The 24,451-nt window shown below is 39.6% G+C and overlaps 1 protein-coding gene across 2 annotated transcripts in view; it reads right to left on the bottom strand.

The window, feature by feature from the left end:
- GABRG3 (gamma-aminobutyric acid type A receptor subunit gamma3) overlaps positions 1 to 24,451 on the bottom strand; it is a 544,844-nt gene that overhangs the window by 72,834 nt on the left and 447,559 nt on the right. For both annotated transcript variants that reach the window (XM_045005104.1, XM_045005114.1), the window contains one exon: positions 12,425 to 12,562. In XM_045005104.1, coding sequence (XP_044861039.1) covers positions 12,425 to 12,562 — 138 coding nt within the window. The remainder of the gene's footprint in view (positions 1 to 12,424; positions 12,563 to 24,451) is intronic.

The following is a 24,451-nucleotide window of genomic DNA, read 5'->3' on the forward strand; positions in this document are numbered from 1 at the left end:
AGTTTTAGCACATGAAGGTTTGTACATATGCAAGAGGAAGTTGTCCTACCTCTTGTTAAATTGTTTGGCTTAAGTCAGGCAGCCTGCAATAAAATGTAGATAAATTGCAATAATGTGATGAATGTCTCCAAAATGCTAAAGTCAATGCTACAATATTTATACCAGAGTAGTAACTTCACCGAAGAACTGACTTTAAGTAGCTTAGACAGTATTCCCACACAAATAGTGAATATTTATTAATTTGGAAGGACATTGAATCAAGCTTTGCAAACCACACCGTACATTCATCAAAAACGCAAGGTACATTTTTCATGTAGGAACAGCTATTTTTCTACGCAGAGCTATTTTATACTTTTCAATTATCAGACTTCAACAGTGATGTTGCCCCTGTGAATGAATCTATACAAAAGTCTATTTTAAATGAACAAAGCACTGGAGGGCCAATACAAAGAGAAGCAACAATAGTTATCTGAATTCTAACTGGTGCAGCGAATTAATAAATGAATTAATGAGCCTCATTAAGCTAGATACACATGTGTCTTTCAAAACATGGACACATCAAACTCTTTTCTTAAGGTGGCAAAGAATCCTGTGGCACCTTATAGACTAACAGACGTTTTGCAGCATGAGCTTTCGTGGGTGAATACCCACTTCTTCGGATGCAAGGATTCTTCTTGCATCCGAAGAAGTGGGTATTCACCCACGAAAGCTCATGCTGCAAAACGTCTGTTAGTCTATAAGGTGCCACAGGATTCTTTGCTGCTTTTACAGAACCAGACTAACACGGCTACCCCTCTGATACTTTTCTTAAGGTGGTTATTCATGGAGAATCTCTTCCAGTTATAGCAATCTTCTGTGTTCTTTGCAAGAACAGAAGGTAAAACATTTTCAGACAGAAGTGTGATTTTAATTTGATGAACTATTTACAATAAGATGAACTATTTTTCTTAGTTGCCAGTTACTTAGTGCTGTAATTTAAGTAACCAATTGTAGGGTGTAATGGTATTCTAGGACTAACCACCTGATCCAAAGCCCAGGTCTTTGGAAAGCTTCCATTAGCTGCAACAGGCTTTTTATCAGTCCGTAAGTCATTGTATTTAGAAGTTAGCCTTCTATGACCTTTGCTTGTCTTCTTATAGTCAGACAAATAACTTTTCCTGAAGTACATTTGCTGAGCAATATAAAATCTACACACTAGAATACAATCATTTGTAGTTGGCGTTGTATCAAATGTTGGCCTATCAACTTGTTATTGTTTTCTTTAAAAAACCGTCGAGTCAAGCTGTAAAAGCCATTTTGAACATAAAGTGAAATCAATGAGATTTAACTTTTCCCTGGTTTCCATCAAAAGGTACAAAGCGGCCACTATTCATCAATGGCATTCTTCTGTATTTCACTCTCAGTAACAGGCCATTTTCACTGAGTTTAATTCAGCAAAACATTTTTGCACAAATTTTCAAACTAGGTCACTTAAACTGAGTGCCATGTCCTTCTCTGGATACTCACTCAACTACTTGTGTACTGCAACTGTTTTAGATACCTAGGTTCCTTATTTGAGTGTGCAGATAGGAACTTTGTGCCTAAGTCTTAGCATCTAATTTTGAATAGAGCTGTCCGGGTCATAGTGAGAAATAGGAGAGGAGAGAATTTCAACAAGTTTCATTAACAAGAGGTCATCTGCAAGTATAGCTTTGACACATATTGCACAATACTATGTGTGCTTTCCGAAGGTTCATAGCTTATCCACTTGATTCTCTGCTTTAGAGGAGACAAATATACTATATGTTCACCCTCAAGGATGAGTGCTACACTCTTTCCTCCTATTGCCTACTTTATCCTTAGCAAACAGAGGAATGGAATAAAACATAAGAGCCACTATAAGCAACATCTGTGATATTTTAGCAAAGCCTAATGCAAAGCTACCTAAATTCAACAAAACTTGAGCAGCTTAACCCTTGTCAAGTTTGTGCAAGATTTTCCTGATATATTAATATGTCTCCATGTTTACATTTTTATTAAACAGATCCTTATTATTTAAAACACACATTCAGGATAGGAAAATATCTCTCTACAATAGAGAGAAGATATTATCCATAATTTCCTGTTTAATCAAAATGTAAATTCACAAGTTAAATGAATAAGGAGCAGAAATCTCAACATCTTGCATGAGAAGGTCACAAGAGGATCGCAGAATTGGGAGGTTGTTAAAAGAGAAATCGATGTTCCCCCAGGAGAGCCATGACTTATTGCAGGTATGACACCAGACTGATTATCATTTGATGTGTGGATTTCTTTTAAAAGGTGATACAGACACTGATTTGTTAATTATGACTGTTAAATAGGGTCTTGATTTATTGCAAATATTGTACTGTAGGGTAATATTCTGACAGCAAAGTTTATTGTCAGACCTCATAAACACCAGGCTATTTCTCCACTGGTAGGATAAATTACTGTTTACCACCAAGAAAGAAAGCTCAGAATATTCCCTTACTCCAGAGATGATTATTAAAAGAGTTATATTTGTTAATTACATGGGAAAGGATTTGCAGTCAAGTGTTCATGGGCCTTATTCTGTTCACACTGCAGTCAGTGGGGCAATGTGTATAGTGGGGAGTAGAGATAGTGGCAGAGTGACTATGGGAATGAGGATATGGAGGTAGAGCTTAATGGGACTAATTCGGAAGGGTCAGGTAATCTCCATCCAAGAATATTAAAAGAATTGGCATATGAAATTGAAAGCCCAATAGCAAGGATTTTAATGAATCTGTAAACTCTGGGGGTTACACCCTGTGACTGGAGAATTGCTAATATAGCTCCGATTTTTAAGAAAGGGAAAAAGGTGATCCAGGAAACTGCAGGCCTGTTAGTTTGACCTCAATTTTATGCAAGGTCTTGGAAAATGTTTTGAAAGAGAAAGTAGTTGAGGACATACAGGTGAACAGTAATTGGGATAAAATACAACATGGTTTTACAAAAAGTAGATCATGCCAAACCAACTTGATCTCCTTCTTTGGGAAGATAACTAATTTTCAAGACAAAGGAAATGCAGTAGATCTAATCTACCTGGATTTCAGTCAAGCATTTGATACAGTTCCAAATGGGAATTTATTAGTTAAATTGGAGAAGATGGGGATTAATATGAGAATTGAAAGGTGGATAAGAAACTGGTTAATGGGGCGACTACAAAGGGTCATTCTGAAAGGTGAACTGTGAGGCTGGAGGAAGGTTACTAGTGGAGTTCCTCAAGGATGTGTCTTGGGATTAATCTTATTTAACATTTTTATTACTGGCCTTGGCACAAAAAGTGGGAGTGTGCTAATAAAATGACACAAAGGTGGGAAGTATTGCCAATACAGAGTAGGATTGGAATATCATACAAGAAGATCTGGATGACCTTGTAAACTGGAGTAATAGTAATGAGATAAAATTCAATAGTGCAAAGTGCAAGGTCATGCATTTAGAGACTAACAACAAGATTTTTTTCTATAAACTGGGAATTTATCAGTTGGAAGAGACAAAGGACGGTGGGTGTATTGGTTGATCACAGGATGACTATGCGCCTTCAATGTGATGTGACCGTGAAAAAGGCTAAGGCATTCCTAGGATGCACCAGGTGAGATATTTCCAGTAGAGACGGGGAAGTTAGTACCATTATACAAGCCACTGGTGTGACCTCATCTGGAATACTGTGTGCAATTCTTGTCTCCCATGTTTAAGTAAGATGATTTCAAACTGGAACAGGTGCAGAGAAGGGCTGCTAGGAGAATCCAAAGAATGGAAAAATTACCTTCTGAGAGGAGACTCAAAGAGCTTGGCTTGTTTAACCTAACCTAAAGAAGGCTGAGGAGAGATATGATTGCCCTTCATAAATACATCACAGGGATAAATACCAGGGAATTTGAAGAGTTATTTAAGTTAAGCGCCAATGTGGAGGAGTGAAGTTCTGGAACAGCCTTCCAAGAGGAGCGGTGAGGGCAAAAATCTAACTGGCTTCAAGACTGAGGTTGATAAGTTCATGGAGGGGATGGTATGACAGGACTGTCTACAATGTCATGTGACCCTTCAGCGACTGCCAGTAGCAAAAATCCCCAACTGCTGGAGATGGGACACTAGATGGGGAGGTCTCTGAGTTACTACGGAGAATTCTTTCCCATGTATCTGCCTGGTGGGTCTTGCCCACATGCTCAGGATCTAACTGATGACCATATTTGGGTCAGGAAGGAATATTCCACCATGATAGTTTGGCAGAAATCCTGCGGGTTTTTCGCCTTCCTCTTCAGAACGGGGCATGGGTCACTTGCAGGTTTAAACTAGTGTAAATGATGAATTCTCTGTAACTTGAAGCCTTTAAACCATGATTTGAGGACTTCAGGAATGCAGCAAGAGATTAGGTCTATTTCAGGAGTGGGTGAAGTTCTGTGGCCTGCAATATGCAGGAGGTCAGACTAGATGATCCCGATGATCCCGTCTGACATTAAAGTCTATGAGTCTAGAGGGCCAATGCTGGTCTAAGATTGAATTTCTCTTGGGAGGAAAACAAAACAAAGCTATGAGTTTCAATGACCGGAATAGAAGTGTGTAAATTTAAATGGATCACATGAATTCTGCAAACCTAAAAAATAGTTTATAGGTTTGCCAAGCCTAAAATTCAATCCCTAATTCCAATAACCCCAAAGCATACCTTTGCTTCCAAATGTTATCTTCAGCCTCACAGACCTGAGAATTCGCTGAATCTGAAGGAAGGGCATAAAAGAGTGTGCTACCACAGAGGTCAGCAGCTGGAAACTTTTTGCCTCAGAGAGTTGTCCCTGTTATATCCCTTTGTGGGATGTGTGATGCTTAGTCCTCCTGTGTTCAGGCCTGTGTGTGAGGAGGTGCAATCATGGTTCCCACAGACATCGGGAGGGAACAGTCTCTCTGTTGGGGGTTTAATTTTGCCCATGCTTTACATAAGTCACAGAAGGAGAAGCTCTTTGCCCCTTTCAAGCCCACTGTGACCCCAAGTTAGGGGTTGGGCTGAATCTGGTACATAAATACATAATAATAATAAACAAACATCTCCCTTACATTTATGGAGACTTAAATAGCATATTTTCTAAAGTGATATACAAACTCAGTAAAGAAACACTGTCAGGATAAAAATCATAGCAACCAGCTTAGAGTGAAATAAGTAAAGTTTCTCTATAATCAAAATCATTCTTAGTGGGTTTAATAGGAGGGCTAGATTCTCCCGGTGCACCCCACCCTATTAGCAGGTGCTAGACATCAGAGGAAACTGAAGGTCAATTACGCTAGACTCGCTGGAGGAGATACAGCTCATTGGATGCCACACTTGGATATAAGGAAGTCAATATAATGCTGTTGTACCCTCCAACTCCCACTGACTTCCCTTCCCCTCCTACGGATGCCTGAGCAAATGGAAGGCCCTCTGCAGAGACCAGGTATTGAGAAGTATGAGGTCACAGAATACCTTCCATGTAGGAACATGAGATCTGTGAGGGGAAGGCACTCTCTGTGTATGTAATCCCAGGGACCAGAATCTGGCTCTGATGTCCTGAAACCAAAGTTTCCCCAGCAATTTCATTTTAATGCTAAAGGGTTTGGGGTTTCAATACGCCCTGGCTGAAATAGACTGGGCTCCTGCAGAGTGCAAAATGATAGAAACAGGTGCTGTTTTTGGATGATATGAAACATTTTTGAGACCCCATTTTTCTGCCTCAAATGATTGTGTTATTAGAGGTTAGCCCCATGGAATGTCTTGCTGATGTACCCCTGTGCTGGATCTTTTCAAGTCAGGCATTTAAAAGAGAGAACACACCCCACAGCGTTTGTCCTGTAAAGAGCATTCATGTGACAAGCACTCTTTGATGTACCATCAGGACGCAGTTGGGAGCCACCAGTACTTTGAAAATGTCACTGACATTTAATAAACAATTGAGCTTCATGAATAGTCATTAAGTAAATGTCTTTAGAGCTTACACCTAGCTTTGGAGTGGGCATGGCAAAAAAAGACAATTAAAAATGGCTATGCAGTGGTTCTCAAACTTTTCTTCTGGTGACCCCATTCACATAGCAAGCCTCTGAGTGCGACCCCCCTTATAAAATAAAAATCACTTTTTTATATATTTAACACCATTATTAATACTGGAGGCAAAGCTGGGTTTGGGTTGGAGGCTGACAACTCATGACCCCCATGTAATAACCTCCCGACCCCTAGTTTGAGAACCCCTGGGCTATAGTGACAAACTGTAGGATCTTGGACCATGTTTTTCTTTCACTAATAATACAAGCTCTTTTCTGCAATGCAAGACTTTGTAGTTGTGGACGGGAAGTACCTAGCATACAGGCTGCCACACATATACCTGCAAATCCTGGGGACAACACTGCTACAACAACACTGCATGCGAACCTGAACACAGTCATGCCTTACACATGTGATTTAACTGGCTCTAAAATGCCTTCACTTCTGTGGAGTAAGCTCGCTACAGATTCCACATGATCACAATGGCCCACTCCCTCAGGTCTGGGTTGGCAATCTGTTTGCAGACAACATCTAGGGCTATGTTGTTTCCAAATCCCAAGCAGACATTAATCTTCTTAACACAAAAAATTCCCTTTCCTGGAGTTCTAAAGAGACAGCACACCCTGTAGTGCAGCTTGAATAAGGCAGCTAAGAAAATGTAGAAATTTAACAGAACAGTTTTACTTATTGAATTTCCATGCTTGTATAATTTAAGCTATTTTAATATTTATATTGCCAGCCAATTTCTCCGCCATGCAAATATTTGAATACAATAGTCATAAATAAGCACAAATGCATTTCGGGGCTATTTTAGAAAATGTGCCTTTTCATAGTTATTAATATCTTTGTTCCCTAAAACAGAATAACATTTTACTGACAGCGATTAGCACAGAACTACAAAAAGTGTCTTTGTGTGTGTCTATATTACCAAATAAAAATAACAGCTAAGGTTAAGAGTTGCCCCCCCAAATGCATACAAATACCACACATTATTTTAAAAGACATGAATTTGTGTACTTATAACCTTAGCTGGTGAGTGCAATGCTTTGTGATGTTTGGGGATTCTTTTATAATGTGTGCAAAAGTACATGGTGCTTTGAGCAGCACCACTTGGTTTTAATGATTAGTTAACAAAGTTTTGGTTCAGAGCATTACTATGCTCTTTGTATTGCTAGTTAATGAGCCCAGTTCTAATTTACACTAAGGCCCCGTCACACTGCACAAGTTTGGCTGATTAAAAGGGCCTTAAGTGAGTGCAAATATGATTTATGTGGTGTCAAGGGGCCAATCTCTCTCTATATTTCGGTTGAATTAATGTTATAAAACCCTGAGTGGAGAAAAAGGATGTAGACCACTGTTTCTCAAACTGGGGTCGCCGCTTGTTTAGGGAAAGCCCCTGGCAGGCCAGGAAGCGTCAGCCAGTACGTCCCTCCGCCCACGCTGCTTCCAGCAGCTCCCACTGGCCTGGAGCAGTGAACTGCAGCCAGTGGGAGCCACTATCGTCAGGACCTGCGGACGCGGCAGGTAAACAAACCGGCCCGGCCCAGCAGGGGCTTTCCCTACACAAGCGGTGACCCCAGTTTGAGAAACACTGATGTAGACCTTGAAGTGAAGAAGAGGAGACTAGGGAGCAATGAAGAACAACACTACAGCGGCACCCAGGATCCCTCAGCAACAGCTCCCCCCACAGCTTCCTCTTCCCCTTCAGACCTCTGCTTTCCTTTTGCCCCACTGTGCTTTTAAATGATGATACTCTAAAAGCTAACACTTAAGTGAACAATTCACAGCCAGCACACTGAGCCTGGGTTTAAGGATTACACAAACCGCACTGCAACAAGGTTACCCTGGTATGAAAGTACAGAAGTTTTTTTTTCTCATTGTAGTGTCCCTTTCCCACAGCCCAGTCCTAGAGGGCTAAATAGTATTCATGCTGTTTTTAACCAGCCTAATCTCTCCCCTGATGGCCTTATACTCAGGGCCGGTTCTAGGCATGGCTGGGTGGAGTGCTTGCCCTACATACCAACTTCCAGAGAGTACCGTACTTTTCATGGTTTTGGGGTTGTTGTTTTTTTGATCCCTTCTAATTGGCTGCCCTTTTTTTGCTCTGCTGATTGTCCAGGATTCATGTTTGTTTTTTGCTCAGCTGGTGCAGGGGTGGGAAGTACTGAAAACGTTTTTCACTTGGCAGGCAAAAAGCCTAGGACCACCTCTATTTATAGAGATACAAATCTTCTTTGGCTGGCAAAGGTCATTAAACCCCAGATTACTCTTCCCTCTGAGTGCACACCACCTTGGCTGTGCTTTAAGCCTTTGATGATTTGGGGCATTGATTTTTTATTCATTATTATTATTATTTATTTATTTGTTATCTTGTTTAGATTCTAGGAATTGTGAAGTCCTTGTAGCAACCATCTTGTTACTTGTAAAACCCCGACCATGTCTACGATTACACAAAATGTATGTAAATCCCTAAAAGAGAAAGGTTTAATGGAATGTTGTCTCTGGGCTCTGCTAAGCTCATGAAGTGGTCACTTGATGGGCTAAATTATATTACAGGGAACAGGTTACACATATTCGGGCCACCATGGCAGTATGTTCCTGTACAGACTATCAGCACTCATGCTGCAAGTTTGCAGAAGACAATATAGAAAGAGACAGACAGGTATACCAGTGATACTGACAAAGGTCTCACATTACACACACAATTCTGGAAGGAGGTAACTGTGTCCAAAAATGTCAGAAACATAAACATTAGAAGTGAAAAAGACATTAGGATAGTGAGTCCACCTCCTTGGAATTCAGGACTGTTTCCGACAGTACATTTTCTAATACTTTGTCTAGTTTAGTTTTACATGTCCCATGTGTTAGAGGTTTTCACAATTTTCCTGGGGAGGAACAGAATATCATTTTTCCCTGATATTCAGACTGATTTTCTTTTCTGAATTTCATCCCATTGCTCTTAATTTTACCCTGTGTAGCACCCTCCATAATTCTGTTCTTTCCATGGGTCCTGATCTTGCAAAAAGATCAGGGCTGGTGGGACCCTTACAGTGTCCAGCAGACTTCGTTGGGCCTCCACAGAGAGAGTTCACCTCAGGCAAGTTCAGAGATTTGGTTTTCACATGCTTCATATATCTGTAGACTCCCACACCTCCCCATCTCATCCATCTGTGAGCCAAAATAAATGAGTGAGATCTTCAGCTCGTCTCTCTGCCTAATAACACCAGCTATTTCGCTGGCCTATATACATTTCATTTTGTTACTTGTAAATTCATTTCTATAGCCCCCTTACAATTTTTGGTGCTCTTTTTTAAAAAAGAATATCTCCGGTTTGGCAATAGTTTCTGCTATCATGATTATTATTGTTTATGTATATTTACTATAGCACCTAGAAGCCCAAGTCATGGGCCAGGGCCTAATTGTGCTAGGTGCTGGACAAACACAGAACAAAAAGATGGTCCCTGCCCCAAAGAGCTTACAGCTGAGGAACTATCATCTCCCTCTTCCCTGGTATAATTGCCCCAAATCTCTAGCATATTGTAACTTTTCTGTATCTTAATTTAATAATTTGCTTTATATTTTATTATTTAGTTGGTAATAATTATATTTATTTCCTTTGGGCCCAACTACAGCCTGAATGGTGATTTGTTTAATTTTGATGACAACAATATCTTGCAATCATTAGGGCCTTTGGGAATTTGTAGGAAATTTTGACGAATGTGTGGACTACATCATACTGAAACGTTGGATCATCTAGTGATACAAATCACCCAATAACCCAATAACTCATTGCTAAGGGATGCTGTGAAGGCCAAAACTATAACTGTGTTCAGAAAAGATTTAGGTAAGTTCATGGAGGATAGGTCCATCAATGGCTATTAGCCAAGATGGTCAGGGATGCAACCCCATGCTCTGGGTGTCCCTAGCCCCTGACTGCCAGATGCTGGGACTGGACGATGGGGGATGGACCACTTGATAATTGCCCTGTTCTGTTCATTCCGTTTGAAGCACCTGGCATTGGCCACTGTTGGAAAACAGGATACCGAGCTACATGGACCATTCTTATATTCTTATTTTCAAATAGTGAAAAGCCAGTAATACTGATCCATTCAATGAATATCTGAATAGAGAAAACCGCTCTTCCAGGCACTCCTCAGTGTTTTATAAGGAACACCCTCTACTTCAGATTGGCATTTTAAAAATTTCACATAAACACCAGGTTTTCAGCTATCATGCCCACGAAGGCCATATAAGAATCTGGATAGACAGGTTTGATCAGCATGCAAATCCCACATTTGGAAGCTCAAATCAGTATTTAGTGCATCACTGCTCATTTTAAGTGCCCATCTGAACATCCAAATGTTAGATCAGTGTATCCTATGAGAGTGCTGGTGCATGAAAATTTGGCCTACAGTACATATCTAATGGCAGAAAAGAAATTGACTCCAGAGGTTGGTTTTTGCTCAGAAGCATGACTGAGAAGTAGCAAAGGTAATGAGGGTAAAAAAGTAACGCCAGCTTGCCCACTTCTTTAAATTATAACTTGGAGTCTATGAAGAGGAGTATAAAAATGGAATTTGCCCTGTTACCTCATTTATTATTTGGGATCTTAAATGACTATGTGAAGCTGGCTTCTGACTTGTTTAAATAGAGCGGGTACGTGTATTTATTAGCATACCACCAGCAGCTTCATATTTCAGAGGGGGCTGTTCTGTGCATTTAACGAGATTTCTTGATGAAAACTTTCAAGCTGGCATGACTCCTGGTGAGCACAGAATAGAAATGGCAGGTCACTCACACTATCTCTAGCTTTTTCACCATCTCTCCTAATTAGTTTCATGCCTCCTGTCACAGATATTAGAACCAAAATGTATCCTGGGCTTGACCTTGATCTACCAACATCCAGATCACAGTTAACTTGCCTGAAGAACTTACACATCCATATTCATTATTCAGAAGCAGAACAAACTTTTACATTTGCTCCATTTGTTAACACTCTCCTTAGCCAGGCCATATACACCAAAGATTTACTAATACGTTAATTGCATTTCAGTGACAAAACTGTCTGTCAGCCATGAGAATGCATTATTGATGCAAGAGGATGGGCCATAAATTTTCCACGTTAAGCCCACAGATCCGTGTGTTTTACTCTTTATCCACAGTGTTCCCCAATAAATAATATAGATGCACTTAAATTCTGCTTTTTAAAAATTCATAATTGGTTAATATTAAAGCAGCAGACTGCTACTAACACCACTCGCCACATTTATTGATGTGTAGCTTACTTCAGTGTCATCTATAACCTCTGGATGGCGATCGACTTTTATGAGTTTTTTAATCTACCAAGTGCCGCATCTATTGTTTATGTTGTGTTATGTTTAACTTTACAATTTTAGCAATCTATGTCATTTAATGCATAGTTCATTATTATTAATTATTATTATTATTAGACAGAAAAAGGTTCCTGTGGAAATAATATGGCCATTAAGTTTTAATTAAAATCAATTGATAAGGTCAATGGCAAAAGGTATTCATCAGCTGGAGGTGTACCATGTCTTTGAAACATTAAAAAAAATACTCAAACAGTGGATGAAAGATTAACTTGTCATGAAAACGTTTAATTTCATTAGCTCTACTGCTATGCTCTGGGCTAAAATAATAAACAGTCAATGTTCTTGATGCTTGCTATTTAAAAAAAATCAATGATCAAAACATATGTCTCAATGCAGGGCTAATTTAATAACACCTAATTGCAGAATGAGCATATTGTGGCAACTTAAAAATGTAGTGTAAACAGCAGCTGCAAGTTAATATTATTCCTAGGTTGGTAATACTATGAAGAGAGGAGAGGAAGAAAGAAGGGTTTTGTTAGAAATCCAAACAGTCAATTAGATTGAAGTCTGGATTTTGGCACTTTTCAAATGAACACTTGTAAATACTGTAATTCCCTGAATTCAAAGTGTGAATTCCCTGTAATTCCCTGAATTCACAGTCCATTCCTCACTGCACATAGTATATTCTTCATCATTTTATTCTGAGTTCATAAATATCAATTGTAATTGAAAAAAGTGATTTTAAAAATCAAAAATTTCTAGCAGTTTAAAGGCAAAGTAGGGTCTCTAAAGTTAGACACCTACAGAGTTAGAGTCCTGAACATCTGAAGTTCCCACTGAAATTAATATTTGTGGAAAGCATTAGACCTTATTTTGCCATGAGAATAACCTGACTGGTTAAAACATAAACACAATTAAAGTCAAATGTACAATAGATTGCAGTGTAGTAGATTAACTGCTGAAACCTGTCAGATTCAAAACACAGATGAGATCATGTCATACACAGAGTATAGAAAACTATATATTGAACTTCTTAACCTTGAAAACTGAGCATTCATTCAATTCCTACCTGCAGAGGTTTTCACAATTTCTGAAGTATTTCTGAGACCCATGAAGTCAAACTGATAGAGTCTCCAAGATTTCTGGTCTGCAGCCTCTACTGAGTTTTTCCTCCATCTGTAAATCATTTCTTCTTTAGGATAGCCATCTGTAAATTGTTAAAAAAGTGTTACCTTTCTTAAAGAGATGTTGGAAAAATATATTTATGATTTTTGACAATTTGAGAATGTTAAAACTCTTGGGCGGTCTGTTCCAGTTACTTTATTGACACGATTCAGCAGAGGAGAGTTTTATGGCATAGACAAGAAGAGCCAATAGCCGTGGCAACAATATGCTTATTGAAAATGATGACTTTATTAATTCAGTCACATACCCGGCTATATATTTCTATAGAGATAAAAGTTCAGAGGAAGTTGTTGGGAAAGGACAAATTAGGGCTGGTCAAAAACTTTCTCTTGAAAATTTTTAAATGAAAATTGGGTTTTCTAATAAATATTCTTTTGTGGTAAATATCTGCTTTCCTAGTTTTTTTTTTAATTATTTTTAATTGAAAAACACCAAGACTGAAATGTTTTGCCTGAAAACTAAGAAATGCTATTATTTGGCCAAACATTTTTCAGGTTTCAGCAGGTTTCTGGCCAAAAAAATATTTGTGAGTTAAAACAAAAAAACTGAGATTTTCCACAGAGGAAAAAAAAATTGATTAACTCTAGAACAAACAGATCTTTCAGTGATGCAGATGTTTATACTAAATGAAGCCTGGTCATTTATGACATTAGTTTAGTATGAAAGGGTCTCTGTAGTAGTTTATTTTACAAATAACCTTTCAGAATGTGAGAAGTTTCACAACAAAAAGGAAGATACATCATTGAACAAGAAAGATTATTTTTTTAAAAAATTAACAGTGTATACCATGATATTTCAAAAATGAATTAAGCACAATGCAACCAAGCAAAGCTTTTGTCAGAATGTGATTTCAACCATATTAGTTCTAAAGGCCAGGGAATGCAGTAATGCATCACATGATCCATGCAGCTGAAAGGATTAAGCCTTCTTTTACCACTACTCTAATAATTAATAATTATTAATTCAGCTGCCCAATATTTACATTTCCTTCTATATTTACAGAATATTTAATTCTATATCTGAATGAGCAAAGACCTTCCAGAAATTCATTCATATAAACCATACCAATAAGAATGTCTAGAAAAGAACAATACGCCTTCACTAGTTAAGTCTATAGGCCTAGGTACACAAAAGGGGTCAGGCACCTAAATTCCTATTTTAGGCATCAAAGTTCCAGTTTTGGAACTACTGTAATGCACAACCTCTGATCCCCTGGACCCTGTAGGAAGCTAAACTCACTCCGCATCTATGTGCAAATAAAAGAAATAAAGTAAAACAAAACATTTGGAGTGGGCGAGAACTTTCCTCATAACTTTCAGCCCACAGGTTAGGGTACTCACCTGGGATGTGGGAAGACCCCCCCAGTTCAAGTCCCACCTCTGCTTGAGGGGAAAGAAGAGATTTGAATTAGGATCTGTCACTTCTCAGGTGACTGTCCTCACCATGGGGCTCTGAGATATTCTGATATGGGATACTTTGTAATCTCTCCGGTTGAAGTTGTTGCACTCTGGATAACTACTTGAAGCATCATTTGGGCTGGAGAATGAGCGAGTGAGAGAGAGAGCTCAAGCATGAAAATTTCTCTATAGGTTGGTAGTTAGGGAACCCGCCTGGGATTTGGGAGACCCAGGGTCCAGTCCACCTGCTCCAGTTGCTCTTTAATTATTTATCCAGAGTGCAACAGCTTCAACAGGAGAGACTGAAGGAGCCTTCATATCAGAATACCCCAAAGCCCAGTGGTTAGGGCACTCACCTGAGCGGTGGCAGAGTCAAGTTCAAATCCTTTCTCCCCTTCAGGTGGAGGGGGCAATTGAACTGGAAGTCCCCCATATCCCAGGTGAGTACTCTAACCACTGAGCTAAAATTATGAGGGAGATTGTCGTCTTCCTCTTGACTTCCTGACAGAACATCATAGGCACCTAACCAAGAGAGGATTAAGCACACACTCCTCTGGTCAGTTGGCATCTCCCATTGGCTAGCTTAGCAGCTGCCAGCCTAGCATACTGTTTTTTTGTGAATCGCAGTCTAAGGTGCCTGTCTCTCCCCATTCATTGTATGGGAGCCTAGGTGCCTAACATGGGCTTTGTAGATCGCAGTGATTTTCTAGTGTCTAACTCCTGTCTTGATTACCACAATGGTCTGTTCTGGCCTTGAAATCCATGACTCCAGTATATCGTGCTTTCTAATGTATATCCTAATAAACTGTTAGTCATCTGGTAATTATTAAAGTAGATGTACATCAAAAGAGAAACTTTTACAATGGGAAAAATGAAAAAACCCACTTGTATTAAAATACAATCCACTTGGTTTTTTTCAATATATTTTTTCTTTTCTCTGATGAACATTGTTAAACCCTGATATATGTGTTGAAAAGAACATGCTCTCACATAATCCCTCTCTTGATCTTGCTTAAAGTTTATTCATTATTATAAAAACTCCCTTATTTATCCTCCATCCGAATACAGCAAAGAAAGATACCCCAAAGTCCTTCGCTTCTGATCTTTCCTAAATGACTACAGTAACTCCTCACTTAAAGTTGTCCTGGTTAACGTTGTTTCGTTGTTAGGTTGCTGATCAATTAGGGAACATGCTCATTTAAAGTTGTGCAATGCTCCATTATTACGTTGTTTGGCTGCCTGCTTTCTCCACAGCTGGCAGCCTCCCTACGCCCCCACCCCAGCACCTCCCGCCCGCCGGCAGACCCCACGGATCAGCACCTTCCCCCTCCTCCCCCCGCCTCCTGCCCCCAGCAATCAGCTGGCTTTCGGCGTTTAGGAGGCAGGAGGGACGGGGGAGGAACAAGGACTCAGGGAGCAGGCTCTCCCTCCCTTCCCTGCCTCCTGAACACCGCAAGCCAGATGATTGCCCCGGGCAGGAGGTGGGGGGGGAGGACAGAGGAGGAGCCTGCGTACCAAGTCCTCGTTCCTCTCCCCTCCCCCCCGCCTCCTAAACGCCACAAGCCCAGGTGATTACATTGGGCAGGAGGGAGGGGGGAGGAGCGAAGACTCGGCACGCCTCCCCCCTCCCTCCCCTCCCTCCTACCAGCAGCAATCAGCTGGCTTGCAGTGTTCAGAAGGGAGAGGAGGAGCAAGGACGCAGCATGCAAAGTAAAGGGGGAGGAGGTGTGGGGGAGAAGAGGCAGATCAAGGGTGGGGACTTGGGGGAAGGGGTGGAGTGGATGGGCCGAGGGTTGAGCCCTCTGCCCTCGGCAAAGTCAGTGCCTGTGCTTGCAAGAACAGCAAGAGGAGCAACCGGACAATCCATCCTTTTCCACTCTCTGACTCCACCACCTCAACCAAGCTTCATACTGAGCAGTGATGATTGTAGTATTAAATTGCTTCTTTAAAATTGTTTAAAATGTATACCTGTATTAAATTGCTTGTTTAAAATGTATATAATGCCTTTTGTCTGGCAAAAAAAAAAATTCCCTGGAACCTAACCTCCCTCTATTTACATTAATTCTTATGGGGAAATTGGATTCGCTTAACATTGTTTCACTTACAGTCGCATTTTTCAGGAACACGATTGCAACGTTAAGTGAGGAGTTACTGTACGTTAATTTAGAATGCAATGTTCCTGTATTCTCTATCAATGTTTGCACAACTGAATTCCCCATTCAATTTTAGCAGAAGAATTCTAATGAAAAGATGATAATTCCTACTGCAATGATCTGTGGGGGATTTAGAGGTAATTTGTTGCCAGGCAGATTATGGCATTGGATCCATGCAACATATTTAAGCATAGAGATCCTGGGAAGCTTTAAATACCCCCTCCTAACTGACTAAGTGCATGTCTGGAATTTGCTCTAAAGTTGCTCCCCTTTTTGCCTTAAATAACTTCTCAGACTGACATTATTTGGAGGGATTCTTCCTCATGTCCTCACAATTCATAAAGGAAGTATCAAATAGCATCCTAGATACTCTAAAGGCTGATATGCTCTCTCACTGATTTGTGATGATAGGATCACTGCTTCACTTGAGAGTAAGAGCAATACCTTACTGAAGTCTGCCACCCCTTCTTGGTCCTGATCTTGCCCTTTAGGAGAGGAGATGTGGGGGAAATGAGAATAACACTCATCCCATCAGAATCCTTGCTACATCCATAGTTCAGCACCAGTCAGCACAAATACTGAGGGCAAAGTGCTACCCCGAAACAAGCTTCACATAAAATACTCAGATTTTGTACTCTGAAAATAGCTCATGTATGAGTTCTGAGAAGTCTATGGGAGAATTCTTCATTATTCCTTCAGCCACATTCAAAAAATGACTACTTCAAACATGATTCAGTTCATAGTTATTTGTCAGTGGCCTGAGCAGTCTGTGGTCAGTCAGTAGTTTAAGAGGATCTAATCCTCCGGTATTTTGTGAATTTCCAGATGCTTTTACTGCAGTGAAGGAATGTCAATCTGAACATAACAAGTCTCAGCATCAGTCATTGTCCTGGAACCATATGCACCAGAATTCAGTTGACCATCATGCCCTTGCAATAAAACGTACCTTAATCCAGAGTCGCAGGCTTCTTCTCTTAAAATGGTTGGCTTACTTACGTCAAAGAAGATAAACCCTTATGACTCAGACAGAAGTTGTTTCACTCTATTGAATGACTGCTCTTATGTTCTGCACCAATGCTAGGTGCTTTCACTTTTCACTTCACTCAGAGGGTATCATTTTCTGACAGGCTTTCTTTCCATTTCAGAATGGATTCAGGAGGTTGCAAATACTTAAAGGTTTCTTACTTTCTCAGAATCTGGGACTTTACATTATTCATTATATGAGATCCCAAAAATATCTAGTTGTTTCCAGCCCAACAAGCTCTCACTTTGTGCAGTGACTTGTAGACTTTATGTTTTCAAAAGACACTACACAGGTTTTTTAAATCATGTTCCTCTTCAGTACAGCCATGTACACAAAGTATTAGTTTATCTGTATAAATGTCTAGCCTTTCTAGGTGCATCAACAGCTCTGTCATTTTCCTGTGAAAGATCTCAGATTCACTAGTAATGCCAGAAAGAAGTCTGTGGTGAGACTACTGTATAAATGGAGTGAAAATTGTGGTTAACTTGACATTGTTTAGCTGTAGTGGAATTTGCCCCAAAACACCTGTGGCATCTAAAAGAGTAAATATTTGGGCACCTACTTGGGAAGATGTCATCCATTGTGGGATAGGACACATTTCTCTCTCTAGCCTGATCTTTCATTGAAATTCAGGTCATCAAATAGGCAGAATTTTCCAATTTGATTAAGCATTGGAATCAAAAGCATACACCACTAATTGGGCTCTGCAATTTCAATAGCCCTCCATATAAGGATTTGGCCTAAATGCTCTTTCACTTAATGGAGCACTGGAATTGAAATTCCACTTGTTCTTTGTCTAAGGCACCACCCATGACTTCCTAGAATTATCTGGGCGAAGGATATAAGAAAGATCAGTCTCATTTTCTTGTGACCTTGCAACTCCTTCCACTTCTCTAGTGCAACAGATGGCAATGAATTAGCCTTTGTGGCATTCAGCCATCCATGCTGAGCAATCAGTGGCATGTGTATTTAAGAACTTAAGAACATAAGAATGGCCATACTGGGTCAGACCAAAGGACCACTCAGCCCAGTATCCTGTCTACCAATAGTGGCCAATGCCAGGTGCCCCAGAGGGAGTGAACCTAACAGGTCATGATCAAGTGATCTCTCTCCTGCCATTCATCTTCACCCTCTGACAAACAGAGGCTAGGGACACCATTCCTTACCTATCCTGGTTAATAGCCATTTATGGACTTAACCTCCATGAATTTATCTAGTTCTCTTTTAAATTCTGTTATAGTCCTAGCCTTCACAACCTCCTCCTCTCCCTAGTTCTTATATTATGAGAACAAGTAAATAACTTTTTCTTATTCACTTTCTCCACACCACTTATGATTTAGAATCTTTCTTTTTTATTTGGGATGGTTTACTACTTTGTGATAAAACCTTGCCCCAGAAGGAATGAGATTTAAATGCTTTAAAGTCATATTATGACATCTTGATTGCCAGGCTTTGTATAAATTTAGAATTATGTGCAGTTGATAAAAGTTTTCTTCAAAGTCCAGTCATGTCCTAATGGTAAGAGCAGATATTTATTTAAGAGCCCAAATACACGTTACATGCCTTCATGATTACTTTTTCCAAACACACAACTGTCTGCTAATCTAATTCATACAAATGCCTTGTAAATGCTTTATTTTGTGCATGTGATTGCAAAAAATATTTTAGAGTGTGTACAGTCATCTTTACTTCTAATAGTAAAGTAAGCATTACCAAGTACTGAATACACCTTTGTTATATTTGAAGATGAACCAACTGAAAGGAGGAGAGTTTTCCAAGGGACGATATATGGATTTTTTTGGGTTTTTTTTACTGTACTTCTCTTTTATTATTGTAAAAATTAAGATCATATTCTCACTCTATCTTCCTAAATTGCCTCCACTGTATTTTTAATAAATGTATTTAGAATGTTTTATAGTTATTCTTTGCATTTACACTGCAATGCTTTCCATGGAAACCAGATCATTTGTGCAGAAGCAGAGGTCTAGCTTTGAAAATAACTTTGTGAAACCGTAGTTGACTCGCTTCATTTTGCACTGCAGAAAACAGAAAAATCAGCAAAACAATAGGTGAAAAGTTCAATGGTTATTACAAATGTCTCCAAACAGAGATTAATCTTTCCCTTTTCCTGTCTGGATTCCCTGGGGAAGATTAACACCGATTAAAAGCTCTAGCTTCCTGTGGAAAATGTGGTGTATTGTCCACTTAAAGCCAAATATTGCCACTGATCTGAAGTCAATAGGAGTTGTGTGAAAAGCATGAGGATGGAATATGGCCTTTCATGTGTTGGGCACAATGTTTTGCAACATGTGAATGCCCCACTTTGCAGTAGTTTTAGCCTTCTGTAATAATTATCAGGGGAAAATGTAATATTTATTTAATATAAATCCAGTACATTTTACTTTTGATAGTGAAGGGCTAGAAGCATTGTGACACTGGAAAGTATCAAGAATGGAAATCATGCAGGGGTGATTAAATTCAGATTAGATACTCATATTTTTCTTAGCACAGGTTTACACACTTCCTCATGCATGTTCAGATCTATTAGAGCACAATTTGCTCATCACTTACATGGGCACAACTCCGTTAACTTCATCAGGACAGATACACCGGCAGCAATCATTCCTGGAACACCCCAGGAGAAATCTAGACTGTTTACCACGTAAAGTTTGACTGATTGTGGCACTGACATGCTGCTTGCCTTTTGGAACGTTCCTTCCGCTGACATGATCATGATACAACTGTTGGGAGAACTGGGCTCCAAGTTTGCATCAAATTTCCTACCTGCTCTGATTTCCCAAAACTATTACTGTTTGTCTCAGCCTCTCAAGTCAATGCTCACTTCATTTTTCTATCCCTCTTTGCTGCACATATGGGCCTGTTGTGTGAAGTGATTAGAGATGAAAGGAAGATAATAAATGTGACAAGGGTTATGCTAAAGGACACAGTCAACTTGAAAATCTTATTACAAGCTGAATATTTTGCTTGAAAAACTATTACAAGTAACACCAAATCAAATCGTAACTGAAAGAGTGGGGGAGAATCCCTTTTTTGGAATTTTTTAGCTTTGTAATTTTGACAGAATTGTGTGTGTAGACAAGTTCTTTTATTTCTTTTTTATTGATGGTCAGTTCTACTTTATGCTCTTGCATAAGACAGGATAACATCACACATATATACTGCAACAGGAAAGCTCACAAACCATACTTCTTCAGCGGTCCTCTGGGGAGGACTCAACTGCATGTTCTTCTCCAGCCCATGAAAAAGGGTGTTTCTTAGTAACAGCAGCAGCAAAGCTGAAACTGTCCACAAACCTGTCCGTTGCCTCCCCAGAGAGGAAAGGGAAGAAGAGTCAGCCCAGGTACGTTTGGTGATGTCATGCTCAGGTCTGTCCTAAAGACCTTCCTAAATATGAGTAGGAGAGCTAACGCCTGTGACAGTGGTAACTGTGTAGAAGACAGGGTGGGGTCAGGGGGAACTCTGTCATTGAGTGGCAGGAGAGCCAAGTTAAATGTCAGCAGAAGGAATGTTCCGAAAGACAAGCAGCATATCAGTGTCACAATCAGTCAAAATTTACATGGTAAATATTCTAGATTTGTTCTGGGATGTTCCAGAAATGCTTGCTGCTGGTGTGTGTGTGTTTTACTGAGGGAGGATACCCCTGTTATGCAAGGAGAAACTTACTTTTCAGAGGGGTAATGAACAAGCCTTACTCTTGCCACTTACTGATTGTGGCAGTAACATGCTGTTTGTCTTTCAAAACACTCTTTCTTCTGGCATTCAACTTGGCTCTGATGTCACTCAGTGACAGAAAGCCCCCACCTCTGAGCCCAGACAGTGGCTATGTCTGTCACCGCTGTCACAGGCATTAGATAGAGAGGCTGATGAAATCCAGAAATAGATTTGTAAGACTCTGATATGGCCATGCCACTGGCAATCAAGCAGGTTGTTGGCATTGTCTTTTTTTCTTGTTAGGGGGAGGAGATGGGTGGTTTATAAATGCTTCTTTCCTTGCCTGCAGCAGCAGCTGCAAAATGAACATTTCTTTATCCAAATTACTAAACATCTTGCAGGGAGGAGCATCCATTTCCAAATCTCTCCAGGGTCTGTTCTTAGAAAAGTTGCATGTCTTAGGTATGCAAGACATGGCAGCTTCTAGTTAGCATGCTTAAAATTATGGTATCTTTGACACCATGATCATAAGCTCTTTGAGAAAAATCAGTTAGATGACAGATAGATTAGATCCCCTTTCAATAGTTTGAAATAAAAATTTCAGGAGATGTTGCAATTCTACCAACAGATGCATGACCAGAAAGGTTTGAATACAAGTATGTCACTAAAAGAAACTATCAGAATAGGCCAGTTCTGAGTGATGAAAAAATGGTGTCACTGTGTTTTAGTGAATTACTAGAAACCTATGCAGAAAACTGAATTAGACCACAAATAAAATTAGATTGGTGGCATCCATATCTACAAATAAAGAGGCTGATTAGTCTCTATTCACCCAATCACTATTTTTAAAATGTTTAACTGTGAGGCATTTTATAAGGCAGCTACAATTAAAGACACAGACATGAAAAATGTAAGGACATTTTTAAAAACTTGAAATTATTTCTGTCAGCAGTTGGAGACAACTGTACTTAAACAATAACTACAGCAATTATGCCAGTTGCTCCTTCTAGGTTTCACTGACAATTGACAGTTAATTAAACAGCACATTAGCAACACTGAAAAGCATGGGGAAAAAAACTCAGTGTAATGGTGACAGGTTTCAGAGGGGTAGCCGTGTTAGTCTGTATCAGCAAAAAGAATGGGTACTTGTGGCACCTTAGAGACTAACAAATTTATTTGGGCATAAGCTTTCATGGGCTAAAACCCACTTCACTGGATGCACGCAGTGGAAAATAGAGTAGGAAGATATATATATGCAGAAAACATGAAAAAAATAGGTGTTGCCATACCAACTCTAACAAGGTCCCACCTTAATTGATTAGTCTCGTTAGAGTTGGTATGGCAACACCCATTTTTTCATGTTCTCTTTGTATATATATCTTCCTACTGTATTTTCCTCTGCATGCATCCGATGAAGTGGGTTTTAGCCCACAAAAGCTTATGCCAAAATAAATTTGCTAGTCTCTACGGTGCCACAAGTACTCCTCGTTTTTTTTTTAGTGTAATGGGGAGAGGATCAAGTACAGACCTGAGATAAGTAGGAGCACCTCCCACTGAAGTTGATAGTATTATTATAAAATTATTATAAAAATGCCCAAAATATGCTGGTCACATCACAGATATATTATAAATGCAGTACCTTGCCCCAGAGAGTTGTCAATCCATTCTAAACAGATAAGGTACAGCGAAAGGAAAAGAACACATTTTCCCATCCTTCCTCTTTTTCCACTTTCTGTTTAGCCACCTTGCCTAGTTTTTGTTTACCCAGGGTCATATTTGAAGTATATACATGCAAGACCTGGCCATTTGGTCCCTTTCCTGTCATTCCCCAGTAGAAGTACTGACCACTTCTCACTGCAATTTGTCACCCCCATAGTTTCAGTTTTCTTACCAGATACAACTCACCACAACCCTCCAAAGAGCTCTCAGTCCCATTAACAGCTCACTGAAGGTGATTCTGCTGAGGATAGAAGGCTTTGAGCAATGACTCCGGTATTTAGGGACCTAACTCCCATTGAAATCGATCCCTTTGAGAATCTGGGCCTGAGGCTTTGAGATTGTGCTCCGCACTGATGTTCTGTCTCTCCTATCTATCCAGCTGTTTAATTAGGTTCTTCTTCTAATGGAGCCCATCATGATAGTAAATCCCTCCCCCCACCCCCAAAATAAGTGGAGATTATGAAGTTCCCACCCTTCTTTCCTCAAGAAAGTTGAGAATGTTTAGTTGTTTTTAATTATTTCCTCTCATTCCCTTCCCTCTGCTCCTATTATTTCTTTCCTACACTCACACTCCCTTTTCCCTTCTTGTTTTTATCCTATTTTCCTCTTCCTTTTTCTGCAGTCTTCAGGGCACAATTTGGCTGCAATGATAATTTAGGAAGAAGGGGAGAAGGTTCTTTTAGCCTCTATCATGACTGTGCTACAGGATAAGGAAATGTCTCTGTTGGAGTTTATTTATATCCAACTGTGTTCTCTACCAGGTACATACACTTTGTGTTCCTTCCTTTCTGCTTTGCCTGAAAAGATCAGAGAACTATGGAAATTAGCAATGGTAAAGAGATGAAGGGCGCATTTAAACAATCAGGTTGAAGGTGATAGCCAAATTGCCCATTCTTTAGTAAGTTTTCCATTAGGGATGCTCTGGAATTTGGCTCATTTGTGCCCACTTGATGAAATAAGTTTAGTTTTCAATTTGACATTAGGCAGTCACTACTCTTATTGTAGATGCTTGCACTGATCGTTACACATAGCCCCATATCTATTTTGTAAAGTCACTATTTCCAATATGATAAACTAACCTTATTGTGGAACCATGTACTATAAATTTCATAAGAGACCCAACAGAGAACTGTTCCTGCTTCACCATCACAGCTTTGTCCTCCTGCTTTATGTTCACAAAACTATTTTGCTTTTGGATTACTTTATTGTCATGAGTGACACATTTTTGCCAAATGTTTGCTTTTTTTCAAACTTGGAATTATATCTATTATGTTAGACACTTTTGTATTGGTTTGTAAATGTCTCCACATTTATTAAAAACAAATCTAGTCTCATTTATTTATCCTGTATTCTGCCTTTGTTTTGATATTTTTATTTTTTAATTAAAGGCTTTTTTTGTTGTTGTTGGTTTGTTTTACAGCTTCTTAACTGTAGAAGTTGTCTGTTGTTTGGGAAGCAATTTTTAGTAGCCCTGCATATACCAACTGTTTTTGCCCATAACCTTGCAGGTTACCAGAAATACCACAAATAATTCTCTCTCCTTTAGTCCATCTATTTACTGTTCAAAGTCCCATGACTTAGATTTCTTTCTTAAGTCTTTAACATAATAATATATGGTATCACCTTGCATCTGGCTTTTTGTAAATCAAATGTGCTTTTCCGAAATGGCAATCTTGTTTGGATCACAGTACTTACGACATGTTTGAATGACTTATCTAGCAGATGTTAGTCCCCTTCATGCTCTCCCTGGCATGTATTGTAGATGAAAGCCTCTGGTTCTGCCACATACATGTAGCAGCGAGAAGCTTTTACCCTGTCCAGTTTCTGGGAAATACCACGTCAGAAAAAAATGTGGAAGTGTTGCAACTACTTCTTCCAGATCTGATTTCTTTCCAGACTAGTGCATTCAGGCATTTCTCCCCTCCATTTTATCAGATATTTACTTT

Source organism: Mauremys mutica, chromosome 1 (assembly GCF_020497125.1).
Source record: "Mauremys mutica isolate MM-2020 ecotype Southern chromosome 1, ASM2049712v1, whole genome shotgun sequence".
NCBI lineage: Eukaryota > Metazoa > Chordata > Testudines > Geoemydidae > Mauremys > Mauremys mutica.